This window comes from Anomalospiza imberbis, unplaced genomic scaffold (assembly GCF_031753505.1).
Source record: "Anomalospiza imberbis isolate Cuckoo-Finch-1a 21T00152 unplaced genomic scaffold, ASM3175350v1 scaffold_77, whole genome shotgun sequence".
In the NCBI taxonomy this organism is placed as follows: Eukaryota; Metazoa; Chordata; class Aves; order Passeriformes; family Viduidae; genus Anomalospiza; species Anomalospiza imberbis.
The window spans coordinates 127,654-147,879 of record NW_027100387.1 but is presented as its reverse complement, the minus strand read 5'-3'; the positions used below and the strand labels follow the sequence as shown (position 1 = coordinate 147,879).

General features: G+C 50.8%; 1 protein-coding gene across 1 annotated transcript in view; it reads left to right on the top strand.

The window, feature by feature from the left end:
• Positions 1-10,179: 10,179 nt before the first annotated feature.
• The window catches only part of LOC137467733 (E3 ubiquitin-protein ligase NEDD4-like), an 89,711-nt gene continuing 79,664 nt past the window's right edge, over positions 10,180-20,226 (top strand). The window contains exon 1 of the mRNA XM_068179159.1: positions 10,180-10,460. Within this exon, the coding sequence (XP_068035260.1) occupies positions 10,413-10,460 (48 nt within the window). The 5' untranslated portion in view covers positions 10,180-10,412. The remainder of the gene's footprint in view (positions 10,461-20,226) is intronic.

Below are 20,226 nucleotides of genomic sequence, written 5' to 3'. Positions count from 1 at the left end.
ATCCCTCTGCTTTACCAGAGACATGTGAAAGTGAGTCAGTTTGTTTGTTTTTGAGGGAAGTTGCTGCTTTTAGCCACCTCACAATGTCATTTTATGTAACGTATTCATGACTGGGCCTGTACCAATAGCCATGGATGTATATATAGATATACATGCATGTATGCATGTATATACACACACATATATATATGTATACATATATATATATATATATATATATATATATATATATATATATTAGAGGCATTGCAATAAAGTGGCCACACACATATATATAACTTGTCACAGCATCCTTTTATCCTTTTCTTCTTTTCCTGGCTTAGAGCTCCCATGGTTCTTTTGCAGGCTCCATATACACAGGAAAAAGAAAATCCTTTGGTCTTTACACCAAGGAAGGTGCCTTATGGAAGTTGAAATGCTGTTCCCTATAGACGTGGTTTGAAGCCTGAAATTAAGGGGAAAATATTCCAGAAAAGGAATCACTGAGCAGAGCTCATGTGGAGCTGTGGCAAAGATTGATTTGAAACAGAACAAGGGCAAGGAGAGGTTGCCCTCTCCTTGGACTTTGGGAGTTGGACTTTGCTGATCCCTGTGGATCCCTTCCAACTCAGGATATTTTATGATTCTATTCAAGACTTAAAATTAATATGCAGAGAAGCATGTGCTAACTAGAAATCCACTCACTCATCCTACTTTAAGCCCCCATTACTGCTTAAAATGGCTGATTAATGATGTTAGATGGTGATAGCATTCATTTGATTAAACTCTCAAAGTAAGCAGAGTGGAAATGCCTAAGCAATGGATTGCTGGTAAATGTAATTTATGCTTTGTGTGTATTGGTCTGTAAAATTGTCAGCAATCTTGATGTAGGCACATCTGCATTAAATTTGTGCAGCTTCTTCAAAAGTGCTGCTATTTACCAAAACAAATCCACAATATGTTCCTGTTATAGGTGTGTGCCCGCAGGAGGATGCACCCAGCTCTGGCTGATGAGAAAAGAGGCAGAGCCCCACCACAATCCATGGGGACTCCATAAGGATGTGCAGCCACCCACAGAGTTACATGTGCTGGAGCTTCTGACAACACAGAATACCTTCCCTGATGTCTTTTTTCTCTCTCCACTAATCCTCCTCCCACTCAGCAAGAAAAGTAGCTGCACAGGCTCACAGAGATGCCTTGCTATCAGCCTTACTCTAGAATAATTTAACACATCCCTGGAGAAGTGTTCCTGACTCTTGTTTAGGGAGGCTAGGAATCGGGTTCCCTGCAGTGCTCAACCTGTACCCTCGGATAAACAACACATTTAGGTTCTGCTTGATTACTGTTTCCTATTCTTGCTCTCAGAATTCCTGCAAATTGTTGTCTTGCCAGAGAAGCTCCAAGGAGCCTCACTCGGGTGGATGGAGCTGTGCTGTCCCCAGCTTCCCTCTGCCACGTGTTTCCATCCCCGTGAGTGTCAGCAGAAATGACTGTGCTCATATTTTATGAACAGAAATGCAAAACATGTTAGTCTGCTACAGAAATGCCACCCTTCTGAACCTCAGGTAGCCTCACACGGTGTTTTTGACAGACCTGTGCATCCTCCTTGCTGATGAAGATTCATCCCTAGATCTTTCTGTGTCAGAGGAGTTTGCTCTTTTGAGGGTGGTTTGAGTACGTGAGGTATGTGATCCCATCCCTGGAGAACATGTTCTGCCACTGGCATGAGCTGCTACCTGGAGGGTCTTCTGGCAAGAGGAGGTGTCACTCACTGCTTCCTTCTGGCTCTTCTTCCCAGCGTACCAAATGGAGATGAACATGAAGGCACCTGGAGAACAGTCTCCACATGATGTTCAGCCAGTTCAGCACTGAGTTTCATCCGTGGCCACTAGAAGTTTAGAGGGTGCTATGAAGAAGTATAACCTTACAGAAATAAATAGTAAGGCAGATAAGGTTTTACAGCAAGAGAAAACATCACAGGATTTGTGTAATCTGGCACTGGCTGTTTTTGGTTTGCCAGGGTAAGTGTCTCTACTGTCTGTGTGGTTGATTGAGGAAAAATGTCCATGAGTGTAATCCAGTGGCTGGGTGGATTGAACTGATTCCTCTTCAGAGCCTAAGCTGGCTCTGTAAGTATAAACCATACAAATTCCTCCTTTTTCAGGGTAAGTAATTACTTTCAAAGTAATCTCAGTTCTTACATTTTTGCACAATTCTTAATCCCATTCTATTATTTCCTTGTATTTTGGACACATTTGGAACCTGTGCCCCCACTTGACCCCAGATAGGTGCATCAGCTCCATGACTCACCTTTGAGCATTACTTACTGCACACGATGAATATTGGGTTTGTGTAACAGGTCTCTGGCAGAGGGGTTATTTCCTCAAGTTTTGTGTGAATTAGAAGAACCTGGGAAACCCTTTGTAGACTTGTTTCATGCTTTAGTGTTTGACTCACGACTCTAATCTGGTGCCATCTTCATGGCTTTATGTACCTCTTACCCGCCTACAGCTCAGATTGATTTTCCTCCTACTCACCCTTTTGCTCACTGCTCTCCTCCCAGTTCTCCTCTAACTAATCCCTCTCGTTTCCCTCTGCTCTGTTTTGTTTGTTCCCTCTTCTTCTTCCCTGCTCTGTGGTGCTCAGCCTGTCCAGCTGGGCCACGTGAGCCTTACAGCCAAGGGGGAAGTGCCTTGCTGGGCTCCTGGACAGACTGACACCAAGTCCCTCCAGGAGTATTTTGGAATAGGGATTTTGTTAACTGGCATTCCTTATCCTACACCAGAACTGTCTGATAATCCTAAGCAATTAATTATTAGGCTGTTTGGCCTCTGTGTTTTTGGAGAGAGACCCTGCATTCCCCAAACCATCCCCAGTCTCTGGGGAAATGTTGGGCAGCTTGAGTTGAAGTTAGACAAACAGCATAAGAGAATAGGGAAAAATATTCTGGCTGTTTTGCACACAGCTGCTTTCATAGTATGCCCCTCAGCAGGCAAGTGAACTGTTTATAAAGATAATTCCACTAAGCACAGACAACTGATTCATTTCCCTACTGCAGTCACACTCACAGAAACCCTAGTGAAACACTTACACATTAACATTTTGCAATTTCATTGCTGCAGTACCCACTGCTGCAGTATCCTGTGGGTTAAAGCTCCTTGGGAAGTTCAGTCAATAGCGTGTGCCATGACAGTTTGCTTGGGTTGAATGCACAGAAAGTTTAAAAACCAACACAAACCCAAATGGAACCAAGCAGCTCATTGAACAGGACTATCTGAATGCCTCAGTGTGAGTTGGTGGGATGGGTGCCACATCCTGGCAAGCACTTCATATTGGAGACAAATCTTCCACCCCATTAAGAGGGATGCTGCTGCTTTCTGTGCCCAAGGATCTTCCAGGGTTTCCACATTATTATTATTATCCTTCTTCTAATGAGCATGTTTAATTAAAGAGCAGGTATTTCCTAAAAGATTTGATTTGGGGACATCACCTGAAGGAAACCACAAAAAATCACTTTTCTCCCAAATCTTTATAGCCCTGTATCGAAATGGTTGGAAGCCTCTTACACCAGTTTTCAGGAACACCTGTCAGTTTTGTCTGAATTCACACAACTGAAATGAAGGCACAGAAATGGTAAAGCTCATCGCTGCTTTTGAGAGAGGATATCAAACCTCTCTCTTTCAGACAGGAACAAAGATGGGGGGCTGAGATCTCTTGCCAAACCCCACTGAAATAGTTTGGCTGTTAATTAATTGTATGCTTGTCACACTTTAAATGGTCTAAAGGTCATGTCTTGGGGATCACTCTGATTTCTCCTTCAGACATGGTCAGGTGGGACTGTGAGTTTGACCTGCCTTCAATTCTACAAGAAGCAAAAATCCTGAGGCTGTCTGGATTTGAGGTAAGTGAATGAATTCTCCTTTAAAAAGATGACTTTAAAAGTAGGGGTAGCCCATTGTGAGAAAATCTGTCCTGCTTCCAAAACCTCCCTGGAGGAGGAAGACTTGTCCTAACTTGGATAAAGCTCCACAAAGCTACTGTGCTGCACTTGGCATTTGGAATGGGAGAAGCCATTCCATGCCCTGCAGACACAGGAGAAGTGATTGTCAGCTGCAACCCAAACACTGGGGTTACAAAACCCAAAGTGCAGGAGAAATCTCCACCCTGAAAGGAGATATGCATGCTGATTTGGAATTCCGATGGGATGGGTGGGGTGGGTGTGCTGATTACAGTTTGGGGCAGGAATGACAGAGGATTTACAGAAGCTGGGCTCCTTCCCAGAGCTCTCCAGTTCGAACAGGGCAACGTCTGCTTGAAGGTCTGCAGAGAGAGATTTTAGTGCAAATTCCCTATTGATAACCCTGCATAGAATGAGCAATACAGGCAACCGTGGCCGAGTGTTGGGGTGGAGTGGTGACAGCTCTTCAGGTGGCACACCAGCTTTAGCAGGACGTGAGCTAAGAAAAGCCGTGTTTGGTGGGGTAGCCCAATGCTGCAAGTACCAAATCCGCAGCCAAAAAGTGCTTTACAGGAAGGTGCAGGTCTGCTGTCTCTGGGCTGTGTTTCTCATGGCTCTTACTCCCAAAGAGCCACCCTGTAATGGGCTGGGAGGGGAGGAAAAGAGGATGAGGATTGCAAAGGCACTGCTTAGAGCTGAAATGGATTGTTTGAAAGCTCTCGCAGGTTAAGGAAGGCTGGGGACCTTGGAGGGACTAGATGTGCTACAGATTTGCAGCAGGAAAGAGTGAAGGCGAGGGTTATGGGCCTGTAAAAGCACAAATCCCTGGAGAAGATGGACAGCTGATACTCCCTATGTACCATAATATAAGAACCAGGAAAAATCAAATTACAGAATTACAGAGAGGCCAACAGAAGGAGGTAATTTTCCACTCTGGCCAGTTCCAGAGACAAGAGACCAAGCGTGATGAGCCTGAATGTTAATTACACCGCTCTTTTAGGTCCGGGCTTTTTTCCTCCCTCAAGGGGTGAGCAGCCCCGGGAGCACTAGGGAGAGCTCCTGTCCCTGCAGTGGTTTGTGGTGTGGTGGAACAGGAAGGACAGCATTGCTTGGGAGATGCCCCAGAGATTAGAGGCTAGGGGCCTGACTCAGGCCCACTTGACTCACCCGAACACCGTATTCCCCTGGAAGCTGTGGAAAGCTCCTGTGGCTGACTATTCCCAGCTCTCAGCCCCAGGTCTGTTGGATGCTTTCCCTCCCTGCCACCCACCCAGACAGGTGAGCGTCACACGCAGCTGGGACTCACACACTCCTCAGTGAGCCTGACACAGGGGAAATCTGAGCAACTTTACTTCCATAAATGCTGCAGGTCTCATTTCATTTTCCGTCTTTCTCTCTTTTGCTGTCCTCCCCGGGGATGCCTGCCTGTGATTCTCAGTACCACACACATCCCAACAAACCCAAGGTGCATTAACACAGACGGAATGTGAAATCCAAGTGAAAGGAAGAGTCCACAGAACAAATCTCATGGCGTTTGGATTGCTCATGGGCTAAGCAAGGTAAAACATCCTCAGGTTAAGTATTGAGCTGGAAGAAAAGCCCCTGCCCTGTGACAGCACTGCCTAGCTGGCCTCTGCCAGCAGCACTGCTCCCTGGGGACCTGGCCCCTCCACTCCCACACTATCCAGAACACTTCCATGCTGCAGGAGACGAGAGCTGGAAGGAATTGTCTGGAAAACAGGCCACTGCCTATATCAAAGGCCTTCCAGAACAATTAGCAGCCCCTGTCCAAAGCGTTGTGGCACCACGCCTCGTGGTGTGGCTATTATTACTCTTTAAATAGCCCCAGAATGATGGGGTTTTCCTTTCCTGTAAACTACCCATTTCTGACAGAAACACAGAGCTTCTCTCGACTTCTCCAGGGTTAATCTTCCTTTTCTTGCTCATGCCTGCAGGGTTATATCGTCACTGGCAACTGAGCAACAATTAACAATTTATGTTCTGTGGGAGCTTGATTCAACTTGGCTTACAGCTTTGATGAGTTTTCTATGACATTGTCAATAATACATTATAAAATACTGACAAATTTTTAAATAGTTAATCTTTTACTAGTTTTCTGTGTTCTGAACCATGCTCAGCCCCCAGCCATTTCAGTAATGCTTCAAGGAAGGTATATATTGAGAACACAGAGACAATTATGTTAGTCCAACAGCAACCTGATAAAATATTAACATTTCTTATGAAATTTTTCCAGAAGAAAGGAGAAAAATCATCACTAGCGAGAAGCTTTGCAGTGGGAAAAGCCTTTTTTCAGCAAAAAATTGTTAAGTAACACCATTAAATATTGAATGATGCTGAGGTGTGTCTGTACACAGCCTCATTTCAGCCCAGTGTGATGCAGATTTTATTTCCTCCTCTGCAGAAATCATGAAATCCTGTTTTAAACCACGATGGAAGAGCCAATCAGATAAAACCTGTACCTTGCCACTATACTTTTATGATTTGTTAAGTTCACTGGAATGAGTAATACAGCGGGAATAGAACATTTTAAATACCCCTTGGCAGTCACTGAAGTACAATAATCACTTAAAAGACACAGGAATTACCAAACTCCATGTGCAGCTGGTGCCACATCAAACCAAAAGGAGCCTTGTCTGGGTGATTTTCACCTCTGCACTCCCATTTTGTATTTCACCAGAGCTGTTGAGAATAAATAAATAATAAATTGAACAGCAAAAAGCAAGTCATTCTGGGCAGCCTCTGGCAGCAGTTTGCTCTCATAATGCTGTTTGGTGAGCTGGAAGCATCCAGCTCATTTCCTAAAGAGCATTTTCTGCTTAGGTCGGGGCTCTATTAATCTGTTCAAGCCAATTCTCTAAAATCCAAACCATCTGTATTTGGGAAGATCATGGTTTATTTGGATTCTCTTTGTGTCTGCTGTCAGTAGATGATTAGAAGTACGAGGGATTTACAGTGTAAAGTCTCTCTACTGGCATGTTACAGTGACCTTCTAAGTAGCATCTCCCAATATTTGGGTAACAGCTGGTACAGTTAAGTCCAGCAGCGAAACAAAGAACAGCCACAAATACTGGAAATGGCTGAGCTTTGGCAGGGTAGAAGGGCTGCAAGGAGTGGGGCTGGCTGAGCTTCCAGTGTTTCACCAGGTGTTTTACTGGCAGTTTCTGAGGACTCCTTGCGAAACACACGGCAGTGTTCAGGTAACAGTTTTGTGTCGGGGTGCCTGGAATTTCCAGGGAAGCGGTGAAGCAGTCACTGGAGATCTGGCCCAGCGAGCCGTTGCTTCACGCTGTCCCCACGTGCCCACGCCCAGGTGCCATGCAGGCCCTGCTGCGTGCGGGGCAGCTGCTGCTCCTGCATGCACCACTCGCAGGGGCTGCTGCATCCTCCCACTCCACCGCTCCCCGTCCTGCACACGTGGACCGAGCGCCAGCTCCCATGGAGAATTGCCAGCCGTAAGACATACTAAATCTGTTTTTCTCAGAAAATTGTAAATAATTCATGGGGCTTGGTTCTATAAAGAGGCCAGTTATAAATCATCCGAGCTGCACCTGGAGATTTCTGATGTCAGCATTATCACATGAATTACATCTCTCCAGGGCCATCTATTACTGTAAACACAATTCCAAAGAGGAATTATGCATGTAACATGCAAGGCAAACAAACGAGTAATCTTCAGCCTGGGTTTAATACTACAGCTTTGCAATCCAACTGAGTTGTTAGTGGCGCTAATTTTCTGCTCTGGCCTGAGAGATCCTTTCATTCTGCTCCTGTACAGGTGTATTTTTCCCTGAGGAGCACTTGTTGGTGAGAATGCTGGTTGACTGTACACCACCAGCAGCCCAGGTGCTGTGAGGTGCAAGGAAAAAGCCACAGATGTGATTTTAGAGGGACATGAACGTGTGCTGCAGAAAAGATCTGGATTCTGAGATTTCCGTGTATCACCATCTCGACCATGCTGGGATTACAGTCCACTTAGAGCTGTTGAATTACGCCAACTGTTTCTTTTTCATTCTGCCCTTCAGAAACAAACATTCTTGGATAGAAACATGCCGGTTCCTGATGGTTTCCAGCTCCTGATGTCAGCACAGAAAAATATGAGAGGCAAAGAACAGAGATGTGTTTATGGACTAATGAAAGGACTCCTGAAATCCTGGTTTTCCATGGTATCCAGGGGATGAGAGGTGGAAAGATGCTTCTGTTAAGGCAACCAAGTAGGTGAGTGTAAAGCAGGGGGCCAAAGCTGCATCCAGAGTTGGGAATGATCTGATCACGAACAAAGAGGAATCAAACTGAATCTATCTTGGCAGGAGGCCTGCGGAATGAGCCCAGTGCCAGGTGCTCCTGTGGACTCGGCCATCCGAGGGCTGGCCTTGGCCAGGCAAACAGGAGCAGTTTGGCCGTGCTGCTGGGGAAGCCCCTGCCCAGCCCTGCCTGCACCACGTGTGGTTTATGGCCAGGAGGGACCCGTGGCAGTGCAAAGGCCGATGTCTCCCCAGGCTGGACTTTAACAGCTCGTGCTAAGCTCCCAGGCACTGCTCTCTGGGCAGAGGTCACCTCCTTCCTGCCCCAGAAAGGGCTTTGGAAAGGCTGGAAAAACACCCTCTGGACTACAGACTGCTGTGGAATCTCTCGAGGAAAAGGGGTCTCCTTTTTCACGTTCTGCTCGGCTCCGTGAAACAGAAAGAGGTACTCTGTACCTGAGCACAGAGGTGGGCTGCTGAAGCCAGAGCCAGTGGCACTTGTCTGAAGTGCCCAGAACAGCCTTGTGTTGGGCTCTGGTGACAGATCTGTCCCGTGCCTTTGGTAACACATTGTGCACGTTAAGGTGAACGCAGCAGGGCATAAACGTGTCTGGGCAGCGCTGCCACCGTACTGCCAGAGATCATAAATGGGAGATTAGCGCAGGGAGGGGCATGGCTGGGGGCAGAGCCAGCTCAGGGGCACAAAACAAATCAAAGGCTCAATTACAGCTAAAGCGGGACTTCATTTCGCCCAGAAGTGCCCTCACTCCAAGTGCCCAGTGTTTTGTTTCCCTAAAACTCGTGATGGTGAGGGAAGAAATGTCACAGTGAGCGACCACCTCCGACTGCTTCGGAGAGCTGCGAGCAGCGGGGGCCCGCACCAGGACACGGACCGGGACACGTCCCGGGACACGGCCCGGTCCTGTACGGGGACACATCCCGGGACACATCCCGGGACACGGCCCGGTCCCGCCCGGGGACACATCCCGGGACACGGCCCGGGACACATCCCGGGACGCATCCCGGGACACGGCCCGGTCCCGCCCGGGGACACATCCCGGGACACATCCCGGGACACATCCCGGGACACGGCCCGGTCCCGCCCGGGGACACATCCCGGGACGCATCCCGGGACACGGCCCGGTCCCGCCCGGGGACACATCCCGGGACACATCCCGGGACACATCCCGGGACTCGGCCCGGTCCCGCCCGGGGACACATCCCGGGACGCATCCCGGGACACGGCCCGGTCCCGCCCGGGGACACATCCCGGGACACATCCCGGGACACATCCCGGGACTCGGCCCGGTCCCGCCCGGGGACACATCCCGGGACACATCCCGGGACTCGGCCCGGTCCCGCCCGGGGAGCGCTCTGGCAGTCCAGGCCCTGCGCTGCCGCTCCCGCCCACTGGGGGGCGCCAGCCGCAGGCGCCCGCTGCCCCCGCGCGCCAGCTCCGCGCGCATCCCTCGCGCCCCTTCTCCGCGGCCCCGCGCGCCTGCTCCTCGCGCCCCTCGCGGGCGCGCGCCCCCTCTGGCCCGCCCCTCGGGGCGGTGCGGGCGCGGAGCGGGGCCCCTCCCGCGCTGCGAGCCGCGCCGTGCCGCGCCGTTCCCTGCCGCGCCGCGCCGCGCCGTTCCCTGCCGCGCCGTGCCGCGCCGCGCCGTTCCCTGCCGCGCCGCGCCGCGCCGTTCCGCGCCGCGCCGCGTCGTTCCGCGCCGCGCCGCGCCGCGCCGCGCCGCGCCGCGCCGCGTCGTTCCGCGCCGCGCCGCGTCGTTCCGCGCCGCGCCGCGCCGTTCCGCGCCGCGCCGTTCCGCGCCGCGCCGCGCCGTTCCGTTCCGCGCCGCGCCGTTCCGCGCCGCGCCGTTCCGCGCCGCGCCGTTCCGCGCCGCGCCGTGCCCTGCCGCGCCGCGCCGCGCCCTGCCGCGCCGCGCCGTGCCGCGCCCCGCCCGCCGCCGTTGGGCCGGCCCGGCGCTCTCCCCGCCCCGCCGGCGCTCCCCGTCCCTGCGGCCGCGCTCAGCCCCGGCCCGCGGCGGCGGCGGCAGCGCGGGCGGCCCCCGGCGGCCCCGCCCCCGGCCCCTTTCCGCCGGGCTCGGCTCCCGGCGCCTTCCGCCGCCCGCGGGCCAGCGGCGGCAGCAGCAGCAGCAGCAGGAGGAGGAGGAGGAGGAGGAGGAGAAGGCGGCGGCGGGCGGCTCGGCGGGCCCGGGAGCGGCTCCATGGCGACCGCGGCGGCGGAACCGGTGTACGGACTCTCGGAGGACGAGGTGGGTCGGCGCGGACGGGCTGGGTTCGGGTTGTGCCGGGGCCCCGCCGGCGGGAGCCGCGGCTGAGGTTCGGGAGCTGGGCGAAGGTCGACGGTCGGTCCGGGAGGGCAAGTGTTGCCCGCTCCGCAGGGCTCCGCGCCCCTCCCGCAGCGGCCACTTGCCCGGGAGTGGCCCGGCCCGGGGAGCGCTGCCCGCACCCAAGGCAGGTGCGGCCGCCCGGAGCCCGCGGGTGCCTCGGCCGGGACGGCGGCGAACAAAGAGCCGCGGCCGGCGGTGCTGCGGGCGGGGGCGGCCGCCCCTCTCCGCCTCCTCCCCGCAGCGCTGCCGGTGTCCCCAGGGAGCGGCCGCGGGGCCGGAGCGGAGCAGCTGCCGGGCCGGTGCGCCGGGTACCGTGTCGTACACAGCCTGGCCCCAATGCAGATGGAACTGATAAGCGGGGTAGGACCCGCGATAACTAATCACCGCGTGCTGCCTTTATCAGCCGATGTCTTCTGCAGAATCAAACAAATCATACAAGCATTAGGAGAACAGTCCAGTTTACTTCAGGTGAATGTTAAAAATCTTACTTGATGCCCTTTATGTTTCATTGCCTTGGTCAGGTGTTCCTTTTCTTAGGAGCCAGTGTCATAGAGCATCAGCAATGGGCAAGGCTGCATTACTGGGCTGTGGTTTCAGGGTATCGGCTGTTAGGAGCGCACGTATATCTTTTATTTTTACAGGACTGATTAGTAATTACAATAGCATTGCTTCCAGTTTTGTGGGGTTGAGCACAACGGGTGATGTGTCAGTCTGCGGTGTAGAAGAAACATTAACAACATCTGCCTTGTGAAACTGACAGACAGTGTTTCTTACCTGGTGTAATTCAGCGGCACCGAGTCTGGATGACTGTAATGTTTAATTCTCATTGGGAAGGAGGTTCCTGTGCAGGAGTGGGTGTTTTGGTGTGTGGGGGGGGTGTCATTCTGTTGTTGTTAAATTATAAAGCTGAGAGCAGAGTGATTGCAAATGCTCTGTATGTGTGTGAAGGTAGGGGAGAGGAGAGGAGAGGGCGCTGCAGGAGCATTGGGTGATGTAGATAGCGAGCACAACAGCAGAGGAGAACCTTCTCCTCCCTGGGCTGTTTCCATAAGCGTTCGTGTGAGCACAGCGGTGGCTGGCACCAGTCCCCAAGCAGCTTTGGGCCAACTCCGGTGCATTGCCTCACCCTGCAGGTAGCTGGGCCCACTGCTGGGCCATCTGCAGAGCCCTACTTGCTCCAGGGCTGCCCGAGGGCCTGCGGTAATCCTGCCCGGTCCTGGGCTCCAGAGGGCCTGTGGTCATCTTGCCTGCTCCTGGCCTGCTGGGGGGTTTGCACAGGCTTAGGGAGCAGCTAAAGGCTGTCCCAACATGGGCATTCCAAGACATTTCACTGGAGGTGCTTTTGTGCTTATATTAGCAAGTGTGATCTGTGAGGAAAAGGGAAACCTGGAGCCACCCTGCCAGGTCCCAGGGAGGTGGCTGAGAACATCACGCCAGAGCTTGGCTGCTGCCTTTTCTGTTGTGCGTGTGCTTGGCTGTGTCTTTTGTCCCTGCCTCCTGCCTCGACATATGCTGGTACTTGCACAGAATGCTAAAGAGAAATGGATACAGGGAGAAATCTGCTGGCTGTTTTCACCTTGGCTTGGAGGTGGAGGGATCTCGGGACAGCAGGGGCTATTCCTGCCCTGATGGTCAGCCCCTGCAGGTGCTGGGGACTTGGCCTGTGGAGCAGTGGGCAAGGAGATATGTTTGTCAGTCATTTCCTGAGGTAAAACCAAGCTGTTAGAAAAGGAGCTGCTGCGAGAGGAAAGGCTCTGGTCTCTCAGCAGTGCCCGATGTCACAGCTGCAGTGATGACCACAGCCACACTGCCTGAGGGACAGCAGACTGTGCTTTGTTTCCTGCTTTGCTGTGCATCTGCTGGTGCTGGACACTTCTCAGGAAGAGCAGTGACCATTTAAAACTACACAAATGGAAAGAGGATGGAAGAAAGAGGGAAAAGGGACTGAGGGAGGGGTGGCATGGAGAAGGGTGCAGGTGATACTTACAGCCTGTTGGGCTGTAGTTTCATGACCCTGAGTACCTGACCCGCTGTTGAGTCTCTAGTAATGGAGGAGGGGAGGATGGTCTCTCTCAGAAGGGTGGCTGCAAGAAAGCTCTGGTAAAGGTAAAGCTCAAGCAGGCTGAGGAAGGTGTGCTGACAGTTCTCTGCATGCTCGCCTGTGTGGGTAATGACTTCCCTCTAGCATTGGCCTGGACTTGGCTCATCATTTTTTGGAAAGCAGAGCTCTATTAGCTGTGAGAGAGCTGTGAGAGGCTGAGTTACTTATGTGGACATATTCAGCCTATTCATTTCCTTTGTTCCTGCCTAGGTTTGAAATGCAGTTTGCAGATCTGCTGTAAATGGGTTTTGGAGGGCTTTGAGTTGGCCTTGTGCAGTGCTTCCACTCCTGGCACATTTGCTGATTGGAAAAGGCAGTGATTTACATGCAAGCTGGACTTGCCGAGTGGCTCTCCAGAGAGAGAGAACCAGCAATCTCTCCTAGAGACCAGAGGCACAGGCTTCCCTCCTGCTTGCACAGCTGATGCGTGTGGTGGGCGTGGAGCAGGCCCGGGCTGCGCGCCTGCCGGCGTGTCTGCGGACTGTGGGCCCGCACTCGTATCCCTGTGGGTAGCTGTGGTTCACGGGGCTGCCCTCCATGTGGGTATTGTTCCGGTTTGCCCAAGGACTCATAGGTGTCGGAACACTAGGCCATTTGGGGACCACTGAGTCACAGGGCATGAGCCAACCATTGCCGTTTTTCATGGCAGATGTTGTGTTCGTAGATCAGCCTCCTTGTAAACCTGAACTGTAAAGTGTTTTATATTAATTAGTTAAAATGAGTTGTAAATCAGATTCATACCCTGCCAGTTTTTCACTGTCAGGATGACCTCAGCACTGGGCCAGGCTGCCCAGAGGGTGTTGGAGCTCCTGGAAGCTTAGGGGCTTACATGCAATCTCTAAATATCAGTGTATATAAAAACTTACAGCCCTTTGTAGTGGAAAATATTTGTGAATGAAGTGCACCTCTTGTTTGTTTCAGTTTGGGTTTCTTGAGAGTCAGATGTTGCCCACACAAATCCACAAATATTTTGCTTTCTTAGTGTCCTTGGATGGAAGCAAAACTTGCAGCTCCTCAGAACTTGTTTGCTTTAATAAAAAATGGAACTTTAGAAAAAAGATCCTCGAGGAGTATCTTTTTATACTTTAAAATATTAGGAGAAAAAGAGGTTCATATGTGAAACTGCTCTCTGCAGTTCCAGTATTCTTCTCTTTTCATGTTCTATTCGACTTCTGTGACTTGTGATTGAGTCAATTGGAATTAGAAGCTTCCTACTGAGATGACATTTTGTCATGCCTTAGAAATTGTCAAAAGGATCTTATGTTCCTGAAAATATCTCGATGTGTGAGATACAATCCCATATGCCTCAAGATAAATAATTCTGTGTGTAGTCACTGTAGCCTAACCTTTCATCTTAGTTCTGGTGTGCTGTGCTGGGCAAAGCCTTGTGCCTGAAGAGTGAATCCTGAAGGATTTTTCAGGACCTCAGGAGCCTGTGTGGTGCTTCGCTTTACTGAGACACACTTAGGGGAAAGGGAAACAAACCCAGCTCTGAGTATGATGGAAATGGTTCCTATGGACAGGATGGATTCCTGTAAAGCACAGGCTCACCTGTACTGGATCTGACATCAGGGTAAGGAATAAGCCAAGATTTGCCGCGTTGGTGCTGTGGTGAAATGCAGCTTGTGCTGTGATGGATAAACTGTCTGTGCAAACTGTTTCAGACTGAGGCATATGGGAGGTTGGCTTTTGTGCCTCGTGTTTACATGTTCCTGATGGGTTTGTTGCTCTGGAATGATCTCCCTTGAGGGTGTCTCCTTCCGGGTACTCGAGTGTCATGTTAACAGATCCATGAGATGGGGCTGCAAAGGCCTCAAGAAGATGTTATTGCTCATAATCAGCAGGATTTACTGGGGAGGAAAAGGGCTGCGATTTTCCCTCCCTCCCTGGACTTGCCCAGCAAGTGACATGTGGGAGTTCAGGGCCAGATTTCTCTACTTTGCATTTGAAGCAAACCATAAACTTTGGAAGTAATGGCAATGCTGAGTTGTAGGGGCAGTGTCAGTGTTGTAGATGGTTGCAGCTAGATTTCAGGTGGCGTTTCCTGTAGTGCGGTCTCAGTGGTGAGGCTGTACCTTGCAGCTCACCTGGCTTCTGCACTGTGCTGGCACGGCCAGAGATGTTTCCTTGTCCCCACGGAGCCCCTGCCGGGACTGGTGCTGGGGAGGGGTTCCAGAGCCGTGTCCCTTCGTTGCGCTGGTTCCCAGCTCAGCTCCCGGAGCAGCACTGGAGCACCGGGCACTGTGGCACTGGAAGAGTGCTGGATGAAGGACCAGGGCCCTCATGTGCTGGAGAAGCAGCTTGTGGGCTGCTGTGGCTCCTCAGCTGCGAGGTGGAAAGGGGCAGTGTGGGGGGTCAGCCTGCCTGGGGATGCACCCCTGGCCCCATGAGCTCCAGCCCAACCCACTGCGTTCTTGAAACCTGGAGGCTTTATGTGAAAAAAACGTTGAGTTCCTTGAGAAGATGCACCCTTTGTCACTGCCACTGAACACAGACCCTTTAAATGAGAGCTCTGTTTCTGCTCTGAATATTCCAGTTACATAAAAGCCTCACTCTGCCTTCTGAGTGTGAGAGGGGCCTCCCTTGGTCACAGCACTGACAGTGTCTTAGCAATAAGCAATTCAGAATAGTGACTTTTTTATTGACCCTGAATTGTTTTTATAGACTCTAAGTGCACTGGCTTCAGGGATAGCATGTAAACCTTAAATGATGATTAAAAAGTCCAGGTAAGGAAGCATTTTATAAATGACAGGGCTTGCATATCTACTTGTGTGGCAGAATATCAAAATAGGCTGTGGTTCTCAGGAGGTCAATAGATTTTTATAACAGCCTGCATTTTAAACCAGCTTTTGATGAGTTATCGGCATGTTTTGGTCACTAGTGCTGACACTAAGTAAGTTCTAGTTGTATTATAAAATGAATATAAGACATTGAAGGAGGCTTGTATTAACATGAGGGTCTGAGGTAGACAAGGAGTGTTAGTTTTAGCCATAACCCCACTGAGAGATGGCTCTGTCTCTCCTGGCTGCTGTCCTGTCCTCCGAGGGTGGTGCGCAGGTGGTGCCGCCCATGGTTGCGCTGCTGCCTTAGGGAAGGGGATAAGCGTTCCTTGGGTGTCATGTGAAGGGCTGGCCGTTGGAGGGCACCGTGTAATGGGAAATGGGAACGCGAGGTTTTCCTCTGCTCCCGCACCGAGGCCATTTTCCTGGGAAACAACCAGACTGTGAGCCCCACACCTGTTGATGAGCAGGCACCTCACCCCCGGGGCACAGCTGGCACTGGGAGTTACGGTTACCAGATCTCCGACGGGATTTTTTGTGTTTTGTTTTGAAAATATCACCAGGCATGGTTTGAGAGCCGGATGAGCTTATCTGTCAGAAGGGAATTGGTGTTGCATCTTAGAATGTTGTGGGAAGAATTCACCCCTGCAGCTTCTAGGCTGGAGTTGTGTCTCCAGCCGGTGGAAGGTTCTGTGTTATATAATACTTATCCTTTCTGAACCAAACACAGCTCCTGGTGCGAGGTGGGCTGCCTGCACAGGTGCTTTAGGATCCAGAGGCTGCACTGGAGCTGGTGCTATGGGTGCAGCCTGTTGGCAGCTCGCTGATTTCTGCTGGATTGGGCCGAATTGACAACCTCTCAGTCCCAGAACATTGGATGGGGCCAAGACTTTTGCTTAATTAAACTTTGCAATATAAACTGGGACTTTCTGACCAAGCTGGAAACTTCCAGGCCCTGTAATAGCAGTGAGGGCTGGATTATCCAACAGCTTCAGTCACCAGAAAGTTGTAGATGGAATAGCAATGTGCAGAAGTAGCTTGATTTAATTACCATTAAATTTTGGTGTTGGTGAACAGAGAAATCTCATTCACTTCCATAAATTGCTCCATCTTTTGCTTACACTGCTACATCCTCTTAAATGTTTCATTGTGTTGAATAGGAGGGTTTCACTGTAGCAGCAGAAGTGCTGCTGGGCAGCTCTGTCCCTTGCGGAAAGAAGCGCCGTGTAATCTTGTGTACACTGTTATTTTGGGGAAGCTGAGTAGGAATGTGGCGCGGGTTGGGTGACTCCTAGCTCGAGCACTGGGAGGAAGGAATGTGGTTTTACTGCTGGCGTGTTCAGCTCAGGGCTGGAGCTGCTGCCAGGTCAGTACTAACACCTGACAGGGTTTACCTGGGACTGGAACTGTGCCTCTCAGAAGTATCCAACACACTGGCATGCCAACTTTTTCTAGCACGGGGTTCTTAAGCTGCCCAGTTTCTAGTGCTGGAGTGTTCCCTTCCCCTGCTCCCACTGTCTTTTCCTCTCTCCTGCCAGAAAGAAGAAAATCAAATCCTTAGGAAAGGGATTGTTTTCTGTAGAGAACTAGAAATTAATTTTAAAATAAGAGGTATGGCTAAATTGCACAGGCCTGGAAGCTAATTGCAGTTAAAATCATTAAAAATAGACCAACCTACAAAAAACAGCTCAAAGCCCCAACAAAACAAATCCTGAAACTTGATTTCTGAGATGGATTATGGAATGTATTGAGATGTATTATGTCTGCTGGGTGATGTCTTGACTGGGCACCAGACTTGGAGTGTGTATTTGTAATTGTTCATTTTTTTCCTCCATCCATTTGACCATAATTCCTGCATGCTGACAGGCTATAGGTGTTTGTCAGAATCCTGATTTCTAGGATTTAGGAACCTTATCTGTAATCAAAATAAACATCTCCAGTTGTGAGAACACTGGCTATTCTGAGGAATCACTTCATGAATGAGTTGGGCTTTGCCATTAAGCCATAGCACCTTATTTTTGTGCCTCACTTGTGCCACACTACAGTGTGGCTGTATTGGTGTCTTGCCAGCTCAAGTCAGGTTTTCCTGTTTCCATGTAGTTTATCTGCTGGACAGAAGCAGAACAGTTTGGAACAGGGAGCACAACAGTGCTGTCCCCTCTCCTTTGGCAGATCCTAGTGTTGAATTATCCTGGCTTGAGGGTGGAAGTATATTCCTGTAATCTGTGTTGGTTTTAATTGAAAGCAGTTCAAAGTCTGACTCTCCCTAAGCATATTTTTGTTATGTAGATGACGACACCAAATTCATGGTGGGATTTTGTAGAGATGAGGGTGATGAGCAGTGTGCAGGAGAAGGTGTCCTGAGATGTCTCCCTCATGGATGGTCTGTTTGGAAATTGCTGTGGTGGGGAACATCTGCTTTTGGCCTCTTCCTGGTGGCACTGGATGTAAGGTTTGGAGCATGCTGCTCTGGAAGCTATGTGGACAAAAATGAAGTCCCCACAGAAGGGTTGGGTTTTGGAGTGGGAAAGAGAAGGCCAAGCTGGGACCATGGGCGATGGAGAAAGCCCAGGTGCCTGGAAGTGAGGCTGTACTGGTTGCTCCCATCAGAGGTACTTTAGCCTGATTCATTGAAATGAACCAAATGTGGATTTATGGTTTGGGTGTAGTACAGGGCTGCCTGTTGTGACTGCCTCCTTAGTACTGGGCCCTTGTGGCACAGTTGGGTGTTTGTGGTATGCTGAGGACCTTCAGCTGGTGCTGGTATTTGATATGTGCTAAGGACCCTCAGCTGGTGCTGGTCTCAGTGGTTGACCCCAGGACAGTTCAATTGCACCTCCACACTCTACTTGAGCAGAGGGAGTCAAAGCTGTGGGGTGCTTCTGGAGCACCCCACACAAATCCAGTGGATTTGCACTGCTGAAAGAGAGATGCTGCTTTCTGTCTTGCACTGTGGGACTACCTGTGGACGTGGACAGCATCCCATGTCTTTGCAGGGCTGTTGAATTTCAGTAACTTCTGGAACTGCAGTAACTTCTGGAAAGGTGATGGGAGTCAGAGGTATGTGGCACGAGCTGCTGGGGTGGTGGTGGAGGGTGTGTGTGAAGGGAGGGTAGGGCACCTGCTCTTTGGTGGCTGTGAGCTGTGACACTGGCTGTGTGGGTCTCATGAATCCAGAGCTTTGGCTAGAATCCTGACCCTGATGAAGTCTGGCAAGTTTGTCGAAAAGCAGTGTTACATGGATGAATTCCCTAACAAACAAGTGGAGTTTTTAACCTTTCTTTAAAGATTTCTTAAGTTGACCGTTCCTGTTGTTTGTGGTGAAGGGAGTGGTAGGAGGGAGAAGTGGTGAGTGGACAAAACTGTGAGTCTGGGCTTTGTGCTTGTGCTGATTCAGCCTCATTAACAAAGCAACAGCTTTGCTGTGCAGCGATGAGCAATGGATGTGCTTCTTTAACCACTGATCTTGGTACAATGATGTTCGAGGTATTATAAAATATTGGCTTGGCTATTGTTTGTAACAGTTGAGCTGAAAGAACTTGAAAATGCTGTGTCTTGGATGGGTCTTGCTTTAGTGACCTGAGAGCATACAGTAGTGGTGTAGATGCAGCTCCGTTTTATAGCTGGAGGGAATGGTGTCACTGTTTAGAGTTCAGGGTTGCAGGATCACCTCCCTGCCTCACTTCATCTCTTCATATGTGGCTTCCCCCCACAGCCCTTTGTTAAAATGCAGTCTTAGTACTAAAGTTAACACCCGTCCCACTGGGTGGACACTTGAGGTGGAGAGCTGTTGGACCAAGGAGTGGTGAGTTGGGCACCTTAGGTGCTGTGTGCCACGGGAGGGGCATGTTCATTGCACAGCCTGCGCTTGTTTCATTAGGATAAGTGGTGGAGGCACATGTTTGGGTGGGTGCCAGAAAGACCTCTGCATTTATCCTTGCTGGCTGTTTGCTTTGTTTCAGTCCTATCTGGTCAAGTTTGGTCGTTTACTATTTTATTCCTTATTTCCAGTGTCCATAGAAAAACATTCAGTCCTCAGGGTCAGGTAAATTCCTGTGCATGCCTGGCCTGGACTATGTGTCAGTAACACCACTCCTGCGACTGTGGCCCGAGGACGCACTTCTCCTTCCTGTTCCCTGTGGGAGAGAGCCTTGCAGTGCGGTTTTTCCTGGCAGGGTAGGCTGGTCCCAGCAATGCGGTGGCACACCTGGATCCCGACAGTGTCGGTGCTGATGACTCGCCGGTTGGGAGCGCAGTGAGTGGGATGAAACTTACTTCCTGCCTTCTCTGTCAGTGCCTCCTGGCAGCTACAGCCCAGCAGGAGGGCCAGCTTCTCCTGTGCCATCCTCGCTCGGCTGGCTCCAGGGATGGTTCTCACCCACAGTTCTGGGGCTGATCCTCTCCTACCAGTCATGCTTGCTAGGAGGCTTGTGGGAGATGAGATCATTCTCGTTAAAAACTAGCTATTCCCAGGGCACTGGTAGCCTAAGAGTGCCAGAGGTGTGTTTTCCTTCCTCAGAAGCCGCTCTCTGCTTGTGGGCATGACATCAGGACTCCAGCAATGCTGCTGGGTGCTCACTGGAAGTGCAGCGACCTGAGAGCTGGGCAGCAACAGGGACAGGCTTCCCCTGGCCACCAGGGAGGCTGGCTGAAGGTCTGGAAACCAGAGCTGGATGTGGGCCTTTAGGAGAGATAACGGACAGTGAACCTGAATGGATTGTTCTCTTTTTAAGGTAGCACTATAGATACTTTTTCCAAATTTTATTTTTTGTACAGTGTGGATTATCCTGATGCTTCTGTTACCTCT